The sequence below is a fragment of the Mastigoproctus giganteus genome, chromosome 2 (assembly GCF_048544385.1).
Source record: "Mastigoproctus giganteus isolate SK-2022 chromosome 2, ASM4854438v1, whole genome shotgun sequence".
NCBI classification, from domain to species: Eukaryota; Metazoa; Arthropoda; class Arachnida; order Uropygi; family Thelyphonidae; genus Mastigoproctus; species Mastigoproctus giganteus.
In genome coordinates this window covers 64,889,745-64,903,951 of record NC_143576.1, presented here as the reverse complement: position 1 = coordinate 64,903,951, position 14,207 = coordinate 64,889,745, and the positions used below count along the sequence as shown (strand labels likewise).

The window sequence follows — 14,207 nt, the reverse complement described above, 5'->3', positions numbered from 1 at the left end:
AAATAGGATAGATTTGTAAATTGACGTTGGCCCAGGGGAAAATGAAATTTGCTGCAGTAAGCCTTTAGCACGCTGCAGCAGCAATACATAGACTGCTGGCATAGTTGGTTTTTAGTAATGCCTACTGAGAGACATTCGTTTTCTCACCTCAACCGTACCACGTGACCTTGCTGTCAATCATTATATGATATGTCTGTTCTCATCTAACTGGATTCCCAGTAGATGGTTTTCATGATTTTTTTTTTTTTTTTTTTTTTTTTTGTTTCATACTTTTAGAACAATTTTTCATCAATCACATAGGCTATATGCTCTTGTATTTTTTTTTTTTGAAAAGTAACATACAGCATACATTAACCGTAAATTTCCTTTCGTGTATATATGAATGAAAGTCGGATATTTCTTTAAAGTGATTGATAGGCAAGCGTGATACTGTTGAATTGGCAAGCGAACGTCATTCAGTATGCGGTACTAACAATTCACTATATGGCCAGCGCAGCGAAGTTTGTGGTGTGTGTATCGCAAGAGCTGCAGTCCAGTAATTTTTACATTTGCAGAAACAATGTCGAAAAGAAAGTGTTTAAGTAAAGATTCTTCATGATATTGACCAGGGTTTTAAGAAAAAAGATATTGTAAAAAAATATGGCATACCTGCAAGCAGCTTATCTACAATTTTAAAAAATCGAGAATCAAATTTAAATGCAATTGGAGGAGGAGCAAACAAGAAGTGAATTAAGTTGTGTATATACGAAGATGTTGATAAAGCTGTTCTAAAATGGGTGCGAATGATATGGGAAAAGAATATACCATATCAGGTCCAATAATTAAGCAACAAGCTCTGAAATTTGCACAGTCCCTGGGACATACAGAATTTAATGCGAGTGCTGGGTGGCTAGATAAATTTAAGAAGCGCCACAGAATTGTGGAATAGGTTATTTGTGGAGAAAGTGTTAATGTAAGTGAAGAAGATTGCAGCAGTTGGGGAACAATACCTTAAAGAAGATTTTGGAAGAATATGAACCTAAGGATGTTTTTAATGCTGACGAGATGGGTTTATTCTTTAAATGTTTACCGAATAGAACACTTGCTTTTAAGGATGATAAATGTTTTGGCAGAAAACAAAGCAAAGAAAGAATCACTATGCTAGTTGGAGCAAATATGATAGGAAGTGAAAAATTAAGACTTTTAGTCATCGGAAAATCAGAAAACCCAAGATATTTTAGAGGCACAAAATTAGCATTAGCAGGGGCATATGATGCGAGAAAGCAAGCTTATGCAGCATCAGCCAAAAAAAAAAAACCAAAACACTTCCATTTCACCCCTCCGTTCATTTGAAATACCTGTCCAGCTGAGCCTTAAATTTATTTAGGATATCAACTTCTACAACAAGGGATGGAAGTCTGTTCCACCAACCAACTACCCGCTGGCTAAAGGCAAATTTCCGCACATCTATCCTACATCTGTCTTTCCTCAATCTGAATTTATGCCCTCTCAGGTGATTATTCTCAGCAAGAGGAAGAATCCCATTGGCATTTGAGCATGCTCAAACCATTCAAGGCTTTATACACCTCTATCAGATCACCTTGGCGGTGCCTAGTCTCAAGACACTGTAATTTGCAAAACTTAAGACTTTCTTCATGAGAGCAACCCTTTGTTCCATTCACTAATCTTGTTGCCCTTCTCTGTACTCGTTCCAGCAGCTCTATGTCCTTCTTGAAATGAGGCCTCCAGACCTGTATACAGTACTCTAGGTGTGGCCTGACCATTGCCATATACAAGGGAATAATCATCTCCTTATCCCTGCTAGAAAAATTCCTGTATATCATTCACAAGACATCATGAGCTACTCTTGCAGCCCATCTGCACTGCTCAGAGAACTTCATATCTGCCTGCACAATTACCCCCCAGGTCCTTTTCATTCTCTACCACTGTCAGTGTAGTACCACAGAGTTGATACGTTGCTCTGGGGTTGCTGTTTTCCATATGTAGTACTTTGCATTTGTCAATGTGAAAATTCATTTGCCACATCTCAGCCCAACTGTTCGACCTTTCCAGATTCTGTTGCAGCAGCATAGCGTCAGTAGTGTCCTTAACAATCCTGCCAACCTTTGTATTGTCTGCAAACTTGGACAGTAAGCTTGATTTACCGTCATCAATATCATTTATAAATACAGAAAACAATAATGGACCCAAGACAACCCTGAGGGACTCAACTAATAAAAGTAGTCCACGATGATCAGTGTCCATTGATTATCACTCTGTCTTCTCCCCCTCAACCATCCCTTTATCAATAGCAGCAATTTGCCTCCAATGCCGCACTGCTCCAATTTGCGTAGCAATTTTCCATGTGCAACAGAACCAAAAGCCTTTCTAAGATCCAAATATATAATATCAAAGTTATTACCTGCATCCAGTTTTTTTTTTGTGACTGCATCATAGTATCCAATAAAATTGGTCAGGCAAGACTTTCCCTTAATAAAACCATGCTGTGTCCAAGCTATAACTGAAGTCTTGTCTAGATAATCCTGCAGTGCTTCTTTAACCAGTGCCTCCATTAATTTTCCTGCAACAGAAGTTAAACTCACAGGTCTACAATTACTTGTAGTTGTTGCATGTGATGCAAGAAAGCAAGTGTATGAGCTTATGCAGCATCATCCAAAAAAAAAAAAAAATCACACCATTCCCCCCAAATGCCTGTCCAGTTCCTCCTTAAATTTATTTAACCTATAAACTTCCACAACAACAGATGGAAGTTGGTTCCAGTAATTAACCACCACTGGCTAAAGGCAAATTTCTGCACATGTATTCTACATCTGTCTATTCTTAATTTGAATTTATGCCCCCTTAGGTTCGCAATCTGAACAAGTGTGAAAGATCCCATCAGAATTCAGCGTGCTTAATCCATTCAAGGCCTTATACACCTCAATCAGATCACTGCGCAAGTGCCTAGTTTCCAGCCACTGCAATTTGCAGAACTTAAGTGGTAAGAGGATCCCTTCATTCCCCTCACCAATCTTGTTGCCCTTCTCTGTACACACTCAGCAAATCTACATCCTTCCTAAAATGAGGCCTCCAGACCCGTATGCAGTACTCAAGGTGTGGCCTGACCATTGCCTTATACAGAGAGACAATCACCTCCTTTTCCCTGCTAGCAAAATTCCTATATATCATTAAAAAAAAACCCCATGACCTGCCCTCGCAGCCTGTCTGCATTGCTCAGAAAACTTCATATCTGACTGCACAATTACTCCCAGGTCTTTTTCATTTTCTACCACCTTAAGTGTAGTACCACACAGTTGGTACATTTCTCTGGGGTTACTTCTATCCATACACAGTACCTTGCATTTGTCAAGGTTAAACTTCAGTTGCCACTTCTTATCCCATGTGACCAAATTATCTAGATCCCGTTGAAGTAGCACACTGGCATTACTCTCATTAACAACCCTGCCAACCTTTGTATCATCTGCAAACTTTGACACTAAGCCTGATATACCTTCATCAATATTATTGATAAATATACAAAAGAACAGAGGACCCAACACCGAACCCTGTGGGACTCCACTAATAACATTAGTCCACGAAGAGCAGCACCCATTAATTACCATCCTCTATCTTCTCCACATAACCATCCTTTTATCCATTGTAGCAACTTACCCTTAATACCATTCTGCTCCAATTTGTACAATAGTCTTCCATGCACAACAGTGTAAAAAGCTTTCTTGAAATCCAAATATATGATATCAAAATTATTTTTTGCATCCAGTTCCTTTGTAACCACATCATAATATCCTATCACATTTGTCAGACAAAACTTTCCCTTAACAAACCCATGCTGTGTCTGAATTATTGCTGCAGTCTTGTCTAGATGATCCCGCAATGCATCTTTAACCAGTGACTCCATTATTTTACCCGGAACAGAAGTTAAACTAACTGGTCTGTAATTACTCGTGTCATTCTTCAATCCCCCTTTGTGAATTGGGGATACATTTGCACATCTCTAGTCCGTGGGACCTTCCCTGAGTCCAAGGATGCTCTCATAATTATGGCTAAGCTTTGCTTAGTTGCTTTGCCACCTTCATTAATATAACTGGATAGATCCCATCCACCCCAGATGCCTTTAACTTCAACAATTTCTCCTCCACTCTGCTCTCAGTTATTACAAAATCATTAAGCACCCTGCTACAATTTGATAACCTTCTTCCATTTTCAAACATTGATAACTCCTCATATGTGAATGTAGATGCAAAATACTCATTCAGTTTTTTTGCTATCTGAGCAGGATCATCAACAGTTGAACCATCGATTTCAAGTATACCAATCAGATTCACCCCCTTCCTTTTAGAGTTTATATAAGAAAAGAGATCCTTGCTGTTTTTCTTAGCATCTTTTGCCAAAAATTTCGTGTAATCTGCCTTCGCTTGCCTAACCTCCTTTGTGACCTGATTAGAGACTAGCTTATATCTTCCATAGGCTTCTGTGTCACCTGATAATTTATATGCATCTCATGCATTTTTCTTCTCTGTCACGAGTCTCATTAGTTCATTCGATAACCATTTAGGCCTAAACTTTGAACACTATTTCTTAATAGGCATGAAAATTTTAGTAGCTTCCACAATTAATTCCTTGAAAGCTTCCCACTAAAAATTTGCTGTTGGTAACATCGTCAGTTGATCCCACTATACAGAATTAAGACTCTCTGAGACCACTGTAGTCACCTTTACGGAAGCAAAAACCCTTTCCTTTCTTCTTTTCCTTGGTCGAATTACTGTTTCAAAACTTCTGATGTCAACGTTTGCTCAGATCGTGTCAATGAAATTATTCTGGCAGGAATGGAATCCTTTATCCCACACGACACTTTAAATCTCGTCCTTTTCTAAACCTTGGTTTTCCAATAAATGTGCTAAGGCTGTTCAAGAGAAGAATGTTGCATATCGTAATTGGCTTGTTTTTAATTCTTCAGTTTCATTTTCTGCCTACACCAAAGCTCGCAACAATTGTAAAGCAGTTATTAATCAGTCCAAACTAGAGTTCGAACAGGCTAAGAGTAGAAACTTGCTTCTTGCCCTAATGGTAGCCAAGCATTCTGGTCTCTTGCCAAAGCTATTGGCCGCAACTTTTGCCCAACTCTGCTCCCACCTCTGTCTAAACCAGATGGTTCTGTTGTCACTTGAGCCAAGGATAAAGCTGACCTGCTAGCATCCCATTTTTCTTCCAACTCATGTATTAATGATCTTGAAAAAACACCTCCACCATTCCCAACATGCTCCATTCAATGCCTCCTGTGGTCTTCCGTCAAAAGGATGTCAGAAGGATTTTGACGAATCTTGATGCTAAGAAAGCTCCAGGTCCCGATAGTATTTTTCCACTTGGTCTCAAAACCTGTGCTCCTGAACGTACTCCTATTCTTTGCCGCCTTTTTTCACTTTCTTATTCCAAAGGTGCTTTTCCTTCTGCTTGGAAATTTGCTCATATCCAGCCAGTTCCTAAAAAGGGTGACATCCCTCCCATCCAATTATCATCCAATTGCAATTACTTCTACTCTTTCTAAAGTAATGGAGAAATCAATTAACCGCCAACTCTTAAACTACCTAGAAACCTTCCGTCTGATCAACAATCGCCAGTATGGATTCCATCAGTGTCGATCCACTGGTGATATTCTGGCTTATGTTGCCCATTTATGGACTAATTCAATGGAAAGGTTCGGTGAAACACAAGTAGTTTCTCTTGACATCTCAAAGGCTTTCGATATTGTTTGATTTGGAAGAAAAGTATCGCTCTTGGCGTTACTTTTCTTCCAAACAGCTGTTCACTCTGTACAAATCGCAAATCTACTCTACCATGGAATACTGTTCCCACATCTGGGGTGGTGCCCCCAAAACATCTCTCAGGCTTCTTGATTCCATTCAGAAGAGGGCAGTTAGGTTAATTAATGATTCATCTCTAACAGAGTCTCTCCACTCGCTTTCTCATAGACGTACTGTTTCTGCATGCCTCTTCTATAGATATTTCCATGGGCACTGTTCTTCTGAATTGGCTTCCATTATTCCTGCTTTCTCTTTCAAAACAGTCCGAACACGTGCAGCCACCAGCCAACATCCAGTTACTGTCCAACTTCAAACTCACAGAACCAACTTTTCATCTTCCTCATTTATTCATTCAACTGCCGTTTTCTGGAACAACAGTCCTTCATATCTATTTTCTGAAAATTACAGTCTACAGAAGTTCAAGTCCAATATCAACAAATATCTTCTTTCGTCTTCTCAACCTCCAACACCCAAGCACGATACTAGGTACTATAGGTTCTAATACCTCTCGTGTTTGGGGTTTACATAAAAAAATAAATAAATGTATAAATGTAATTTATACATTTATTGTATATAAATGTATAAATTATTATTTATACATTTATATACGGTTAGTTTAGAAATGCAAGATTTACCTCTATGTGATGTCTTGTAGAACACTTCAATGCTGATACTCTTAGTAGTTGAATAATTATACAAATAGATTACATGTATTCCGCTCCCTCGAAGACAAGATCAGCAATCCAATGCACCCAAGAATTTTAGACCTGCGGACCCCCGAGCCAACCCCAAAATACATCGAATCACCCCCCCCAATCTTTGAGCAAGAGAATACAATATGTCCATATTTTAAAAACAATTTAAATTATTTGAGACAAAATAAATACGTAGTGAATCCATACTCTTTAATACTGTAAAACTAATATTAAAACATAAAAATATTAAGAATCCTATAAAATATTAAGAGACTGAAGAATTTTGTACTTCCCTGAAGCAGACGTGGCTTTTCGACCAGTGTCATGATTACAGGAAAGTGAAACCTCGGATATTGCGGGAGAATTTTATAGCATGGAGAATAGTTGCAATCCTGGCATGTGCGCGTGTCAAGGATCATGATTCTGAGATGGGGGTGGGGGGGCGACGTACATTGACTGAATTTTGATGTAATTTAATTTTAAGTCTCCAAAATTAATAGTTTGGTGTATTCATGTTGGACGCTGAGAATTTTTGCTTCATTGAATTTTATAAAGTATGACCTTCACTAATAGCATGGAATTAGAGTTCCAAAGCCGAGGAGCGGTGGATGAGAGGACAGATGTTGAATGTTGTCTCATTCTCTTATTGAGTGTACGAGTAGATCCCTGGTATGAGGAGTTGCAATCGTTGTGAGATACATTGTAGACTAAGTCATTTAATTGGAATGTGAAAGAGGATTGTACTTTGTGATTTTTCAGTTCAGCATCTAGTTTCATTGTGGGTTTGGCTATGATTTTGAATTGTGTGTCTTTGAAAATACTATTTAGTTGTTTGGACCATTGTTCAATATATGGTAAAGCAATAAAATATTTTATGTTATTATTGGTGATAATGGGAGAGGTATTGCATAGTCTGTTTTTTGCTTGTATCCTTATTTTGTTTATAATAGGTAGGGGTAACCTCTCTTTTGAAATTTGTTTTTTAGTGTTTGTATTTCTGTGTTTAGGGCTGATTCAGATGTTGAGTATTTGTAGGCATTAAGAAATTAAGGATGATGGATCTTTTATAGATGAAGGGGTGGTAGCTGTTATAATGAAGAAGCATTCCAGTGTTGGTGGCCTTTCTGTACATGCTGAATTGAATTTTGTTCATAATCCATGTGAGGGTAAAATTTAGAAAATGTAATGATTTTGTTTCGGTATTTTTGGATTCTAGTGTGAAGCTTAATCTTTCATGGATATTATTTAAGTTTTGTAGGATGTCCTGTATGTTCCCCACATCTGTAATGAGAGTATATCGTCATATACTCTCACCTACTATGGTAGATATCTACCATAGTAGGTGATCCGCGTAAGAAAGGGAGTTAAATGTAGTATTTCGATGTTGGTAAGGTATATATCTGCAAGTAAGCCACTTAGGTTTAATCCCGTGGGTAGGCCATAAAACTGTTTGAAGACTTTACCTAGGAAGGTGATATAATTGGCTTCAGTTAAAAGTTTTATCAGGTCAAATATAGCAGTAATTGGGAGTTTTTTTATAGTTGATTGGTAGAGGGTCTTTGTTTAGCATGTCCCAGACGATGTCCAGGGTGTATGCAACATTCACATTGGTATATAAAGAGGTGACATCTAGGGAAAATAGGTTTATCTCTTAGGATGTTAAATAGTGAATCAGTTTTTAATTCCAGATTTTATGGTTTGTCTGAATGGTTTGACTATATTATGTATGTGGTAAGCTAACGCTGAGAATGCAGAGTGTTTGTATGAAACGATGGGACGAATGGGGAAAACCTGTCTTATGTAGTTTGACCTGGCCAAAAAGTGTGGGTATATTGCACGTCTTAGCTTTTAATTGTTTTAACTGGGCCATTGTGATGTAATTGTTTTTTCAGTATGTCATTAAATTCTTATTATATTGGTTGACTAAATTGGAAAAAAGGTCCGGATTGACTTCATAAGTGGAAGTATCTGATACTATGGAATTTAATTTGTTGATATAATCTTGCTTGTCTAAAACTACAACCGTATCATCTTTGTCAGCTTTTGTATCATGATACCTTTGTTTTTTTGAAAGTCACATAGTGCTGAGGTTTCTTTACTATTTAATTTGGAGAGGTGCAGGCTTTTAGGTTTGTTCACTACTTGGTTTATCTGTTGAATGATTGTCTTTCTGCAGGACGTTGCGAAGTGAAATTTGGTCACAGGTTAGGGAGCTTTTAGAGAGATTAATGACATGGGGTTGGGAAGCTGTGCCGCAAGTTGAAAGTGGCGATTTGGAGTAATTAGCGTGTGGAATGTCAGATATCCGGGATAGCCTGTACAGTTTATTTCTCTGGTGGTCTCTAATTTCCGAAGCTAATGCTTTGCAGCGAAAATTTATAGTGGTTTTCAAGGTAAACCAATCATTCAGGGGAAGGTATTTTCTTAATTTATTATGGATGTGTTTGACTTGATGCAGATATTGTTGCTTGATAGAATAACGAGATCTCAGGGTGAGGTTAATGATACTACGCGATAAGGCCATGGTGAGGCTGCAGAGAAGGTACAGAGAAGGGCAACCAAGACTGATTAATGGAACAAAATTTGGGTGCGCTTACCTAGAAAGGCTTCAGTTCTGTAAATTGTAGTGTTTCCAGACCAGGTGCCTGCGGGGAGATCTGATTGAGGTATTTAAAGCCTTGAATGGATTGAGTATGCTGAATGTTAGTCATTCTTCATAAATTCAAGTTGAGGAAAAATGGTTACAGCATAAATGTGCAGAAGTTTGCCTTTAGCCAGCAGGTGGTTGATTGTTGGAACAGGCTTCCATCTGTTGTAGAAGTGGATGGGTTGAATAAATTAAAGAAAGGGAGAACTAGACAAATTCTTGGAGGGTACGGATGGGTGAACTGGTTTTTTGTTTTTTTTATGCTTTCTTCATCAGGTGGTTGATTGGCAAAAAGTACGTGTAAATTTTTTTCAAAATCTAAAGGTATAGCAGAAAATTTTGATTATAGAAAGAATTTCAAGTTTATTATAGACAGATTCCACTGTATATTAAAAATAAAGTCAGCATAATTTTTATTATGAGGAGGTTAGCTTTTATACAATATATAAAATTCGCTTAATTTCACATTGTAGTTTGTATTGGTGTATCTCATAATGTGAATTAATGTGTGCCTATTATTATCAAAAGGAACAATCCTTGCATTGAATTTTTTTTATTTCATTTTATCTTAATTATAATGTGATTAAGAATTGTGCTCTCTGTATCTGTAATAGGTAAAGCATTAATGTTTATTACATTGAGAGATGGCACTGGTTTCTTGCAGTGTATTCTTACAGATTTGTTGGTAAGTTTGCAAATTCTTTTCCTTATAAGAAATTTAAATGAAAGTTTATAGAAGAATATTTATATGTAAATCATGTTGTCTATCTTATGATATCATTCCTATTGCAGTTGTGTTCTGCTATTAGATTCCATAAGTATTCCTACAGGAGTCTTATTTCCAATCTTAAAAAAAAAACTTGCATATGTCTGAGGATGCTCTCACTATTATAGTAAGAGTTTAGCAACTCTTACCCACTTCTCATTCACCAGTAGCTATCAAGATTTTAATTTAAACTTGATAGATACTGGTGATCCTTGTTTTTATTTATTATCAAAATATGAAAATGCTTTGCCTTCTTCATGTATTCTGTACTAACTTTTAGAACACAAGCTTCATGTTTTTGCAAGACCCTACTGGACTAAATAGTGTGCTATGATTGTATAGAAGATTTAAACAAATTTAAAATATTAAACTAAGATTATCACATGAGTATCAGTTAATCTGATTTTATTCAGATATCCATCATTATAATGGTCAGAATTTTTGCAATTTTTTTCTTTTAAAATGTCAAGAATCTTTTATTTTTGTTGTAGTAGATGTTGTGAATCTTAATTGTTTTTGTGCATTAATTTAGTCAGTATCAGAAAGACAATTTCTCAGAAAAATTGAATCAGTTTTTTTGCACATAATAGCAACAATTTCTAAGATTTGTTTTTTCTGCCCTAATATATATGTTTGATGTATACTTTATATTAAAGTGGTTCTGGTTAGCATTGTTATACATAGTGGTACCTACCTGCTAAAGAGAGAATCCGTATTTTGAGGTATTATTTTATGTTTTTGGAATTTATAATCCATGCAAAAATGGTTAACATTTTTACCTTGAGTACTATTGTTTATTCACTGAATTGCTTATTAAATTAATAATTATGGCCTTGCAAATTATGGCCACGTAAGCTGGTTGTAGGGTGCTTGTGTGAACTGATGTTATTGTAGAACAATTGTGAGCGAAGAGAAGAAGTGATAAATGTGAGTACAGTTCAAATATGGATGTTTTTTTAATTAGATTTTACTTTGGTTGTGTTGAAATTAATTATTTATTTTATTTTTATTTTTTCGTACCTCTGCAAATTTTTTTTGTGAATCTGCTTGAAAGAAAAAGATCACACATAAGTATATGCTAATAAAGTGTTTCCCAAGCTTCAGTCATTCATGTACTACTTGTGCTGTTATCTACTTAATATTTTTCTTGAAATCAACTCCCTTTAATACATGAAATATGAATACATACATTGAAAGCAAAACAAAGTTATTTAGTTACAAAAATAAATAAAAAATAATGAATTACAAGTAATAATAGATCTAATCGATTTACAAAAATGCAATCATGAAAATAAGTTCCAATGAGAAGAATGGAACTGTTTATGATAAATTAGTAATAAAGGAATATTCAGTTCAGGTCAAGGTCCCTTAGTTTTAAGATGAGGGTGAGGTTCTACATTGATAAGACAATTCAATTTTTCGGTTTTGTTGTTAACCAGCACCGAGAATTCCAACTTGCATATATATATATATGGTCAGTATATATGCAAGTTGGACAATACTAATAATGATAGGATACTGAGAATTAATTTCTAACCAAAATGATGTAAGTGACTTTTATTCAACAAACTTTTGTTTCAAGAAGCCACCTGTAGCAAGCAGATCGCTTCTTGGGAAAGAACTTTGAAAAAATAACTTACCAAGATGTGTCTCTTCAAAATGTTCAAAATATTTTCAACACATTCTTCACATGAGTTCATGATGGGTGTTCAGAGAACAAAAAGAATACAATTCACTACAATCAAGGTGTGTACCCATAGCTTCAGTTTTCTGGTCTTTGTTCAGCTTGTCTTGTATGTGGAACACTGATGTAAAATCCCTTTTGTAAGGATATATTTAGATATTTCAAATGCGCAAATATATCTGAAAGATATATTTGTTTATTTGAACACCCTAAATTTGCAAAGTCAGTCCTAATCATGCAGTAATCATGGATTTTGTCCAGAAAGATTTGAAGTTTTGCTTGCAACTCGAATAGACAAGAAAGTTTCAGTATGAAACAGTAGTTATTTGTAGTCACTTTCAATCTCTTTATAAAACTGAGAAAGACGTCGAGAGTTAAGTGTCTAACCTTAACATGATTGACAATTTTAACAGTTTCATTAAGTACTTCTCTTAAATCATCATCCATATCTTGGGTAGCAAGGTCTTCCCTGTGCATACAACAGTGAATATACTTTGCTTCCAGGACAACAGGTTGAATGTGTGGAACAAGTTCTCTAATTGGATCAGCCATAACTTTAGCACTATTTACTTGTTCCAATATATTGCTTCCATTGTATGTTATTGTTTTTTCATGAAGTCATCAATAAATTTAAAAATCTCTTCTCCAGTTTTATAAGTTGGCCAAGGTGAGCAGAACAAAAAGTGAATTCTTGGACTTCTTTATTCAGCTCAAATCTGACAAATGCCAAAGGATTAACTGAGTTCACAATATTGATGGATTCATCAGTTTGCAGTGAATGATATTGACTTTGTTGCACTTGGGATAATAATTGCTGCTGCTGTACATTTTTGGCTCTATCTGTAATTCCATGGTGAACTATGTTATTTAACAGAGGCTCCTTATCTGTCATTTTGCTTGCATTGTTCTCAGTAATCACTATAACCATTTATTTGGTTTCTGATTTGATAAATGTCTCACAACTTTTCAGCAGCTCTAGCCTTTGCAGTTAAATAGTACAATAAACTATTCTTTTACAGAATTAAGCTTTTTCTTCCCTTCACACTGCTGCCACAAGTGCCATCACTAGTGTTGAGTTCTGTGCATTTCATAGAGCTCTTTCCAAGTGATATACAGTGGAAATCTTTTAACATGAAAACCATGGGGGGGGGAGAAATATTTTTTTTTCTGTTAAAAGAAGTAAACAAAAAAACTCACCAATGTTTTTAATGTTATAATAATCAAAAAGAGTTAAGATAGAAAGTTTAAACAAGTTAACATTTTATGCACTATATAACACTACACAATGGGCATTTTACAAACACAATTTATTAACACTTCACATGTTTATTGACTTCATCAGATAAAAAAACACAATATGTAAAAATTAAAAAAAAAATTAATTATTTTTTGTAAAAAAATCTGATATCTTTTTTGCACCTTGTTATTTATCATATTATTATCTACAAATTGTTCAGTATCGTCCATCATTTTGTTCATATCACTACTCTTATGTACATCTAAATATCTGCGCATACTTTTTATCAATATTCACATTTCTGATGTAGTAGGAACAGGAACTAACAAACTGATGTCATTGCCTACATTATTATCACTATTTTCACCCACGGAATCCACTTCCATAGGCCGTATGATGTCTAAAAACCACTATCTGTTAAAATCAGCGCTGTACACAAATTATTATCATCAACTGCAACAAATTCATCCAAAGATACTGAACTTTCTAAAAGAGATGAAAGATGCCCGAACATTTCACTGAATGTTGGTTCAGCTTCTTGATTGTCTTGAGACTTTTGAGTAGGTATTAAATCCATCATTTTGGAAAATCCTGCATGACAAAAGCAATTTTTGATAGTTTTTGGTGTTACAAGATTCCAAGCAGTGCGCAACATATGCAATGCATCCAATAAGTTGACAGAGAAATCTTCTTTTGCTTCATTTGCGGCCAAATATTTTCTTAGCAATTGTTTTCGGTAATAAAATTTTAAATTTTATTATGCCTTGATCAGAAGGCTGTAAAGTGCTTATAGTGTTTGGAGGCAAATATATAAGCTTTATATCTTTTAATCTCACTTCAGAGTGAGCTGAAGAATTATCAACAATCATGGCAACTTTTCGCTCTTCACGTAAAAAGCACTTACCTAAATTCAAAAGCCAGTCAGTAAATGTTGCAGTCATCCACACCTTCTTGTTTGCCATGTACCCAACCAGTATTTTTTTTTTACATTTTTAGAAGTGCAAATTCATGCTCTTCCCAATAATGCATAAGGGCAGCTTTTCAGATCCGTCCAAATTGCAAGCCACCATTACTGTTATCCTCTCTTTGGACTTTTTGCCGCCAGAACACTGCTGTCCCTTAAACAAAGTTTTATCGGGTAAGCAGCAATAGAACAACCTAATTTCGTCGGCATTAAAGACATCGCTCACGCTATATTCTTCAAGCAATGTAGATTGCAGCCAGTCCAATGTCGCACTCAGAGAAACTTGATTTGCTTCACAGCAAACATTTTTAAAAATGATGCCGTTTCTTTTCTTGAAACATTCCAACCATCCTGGATTCACAGTGAATTCAATCCCCATTTGAATTGCAAACACATCCGCTTTTTCAATTAAT

General features: G+C 35.8%; 1 protein-coding gene across 1 annotated transcript in view; it reads left to right on the top strand.

Moving 5' to 3' along the window:
- Positions 1-14,207, top strand: part of AsnRS (asparagine--tRNA ligase) — a 384,567-nt gene that overhangs the window by 79,519 nt on the left and 290,841 nt on the right. The window contains exon 6 of the mRNA XM_090368498.1: positions 9,758-9,828. Within this exon, the coding sequence (XP_090224624.1) occupies positions 9,758-9,828 (71 nt within the window). The remainder of the gene's footprint in view (positions 1-9,757; positions 9,829-14,207) is intronic.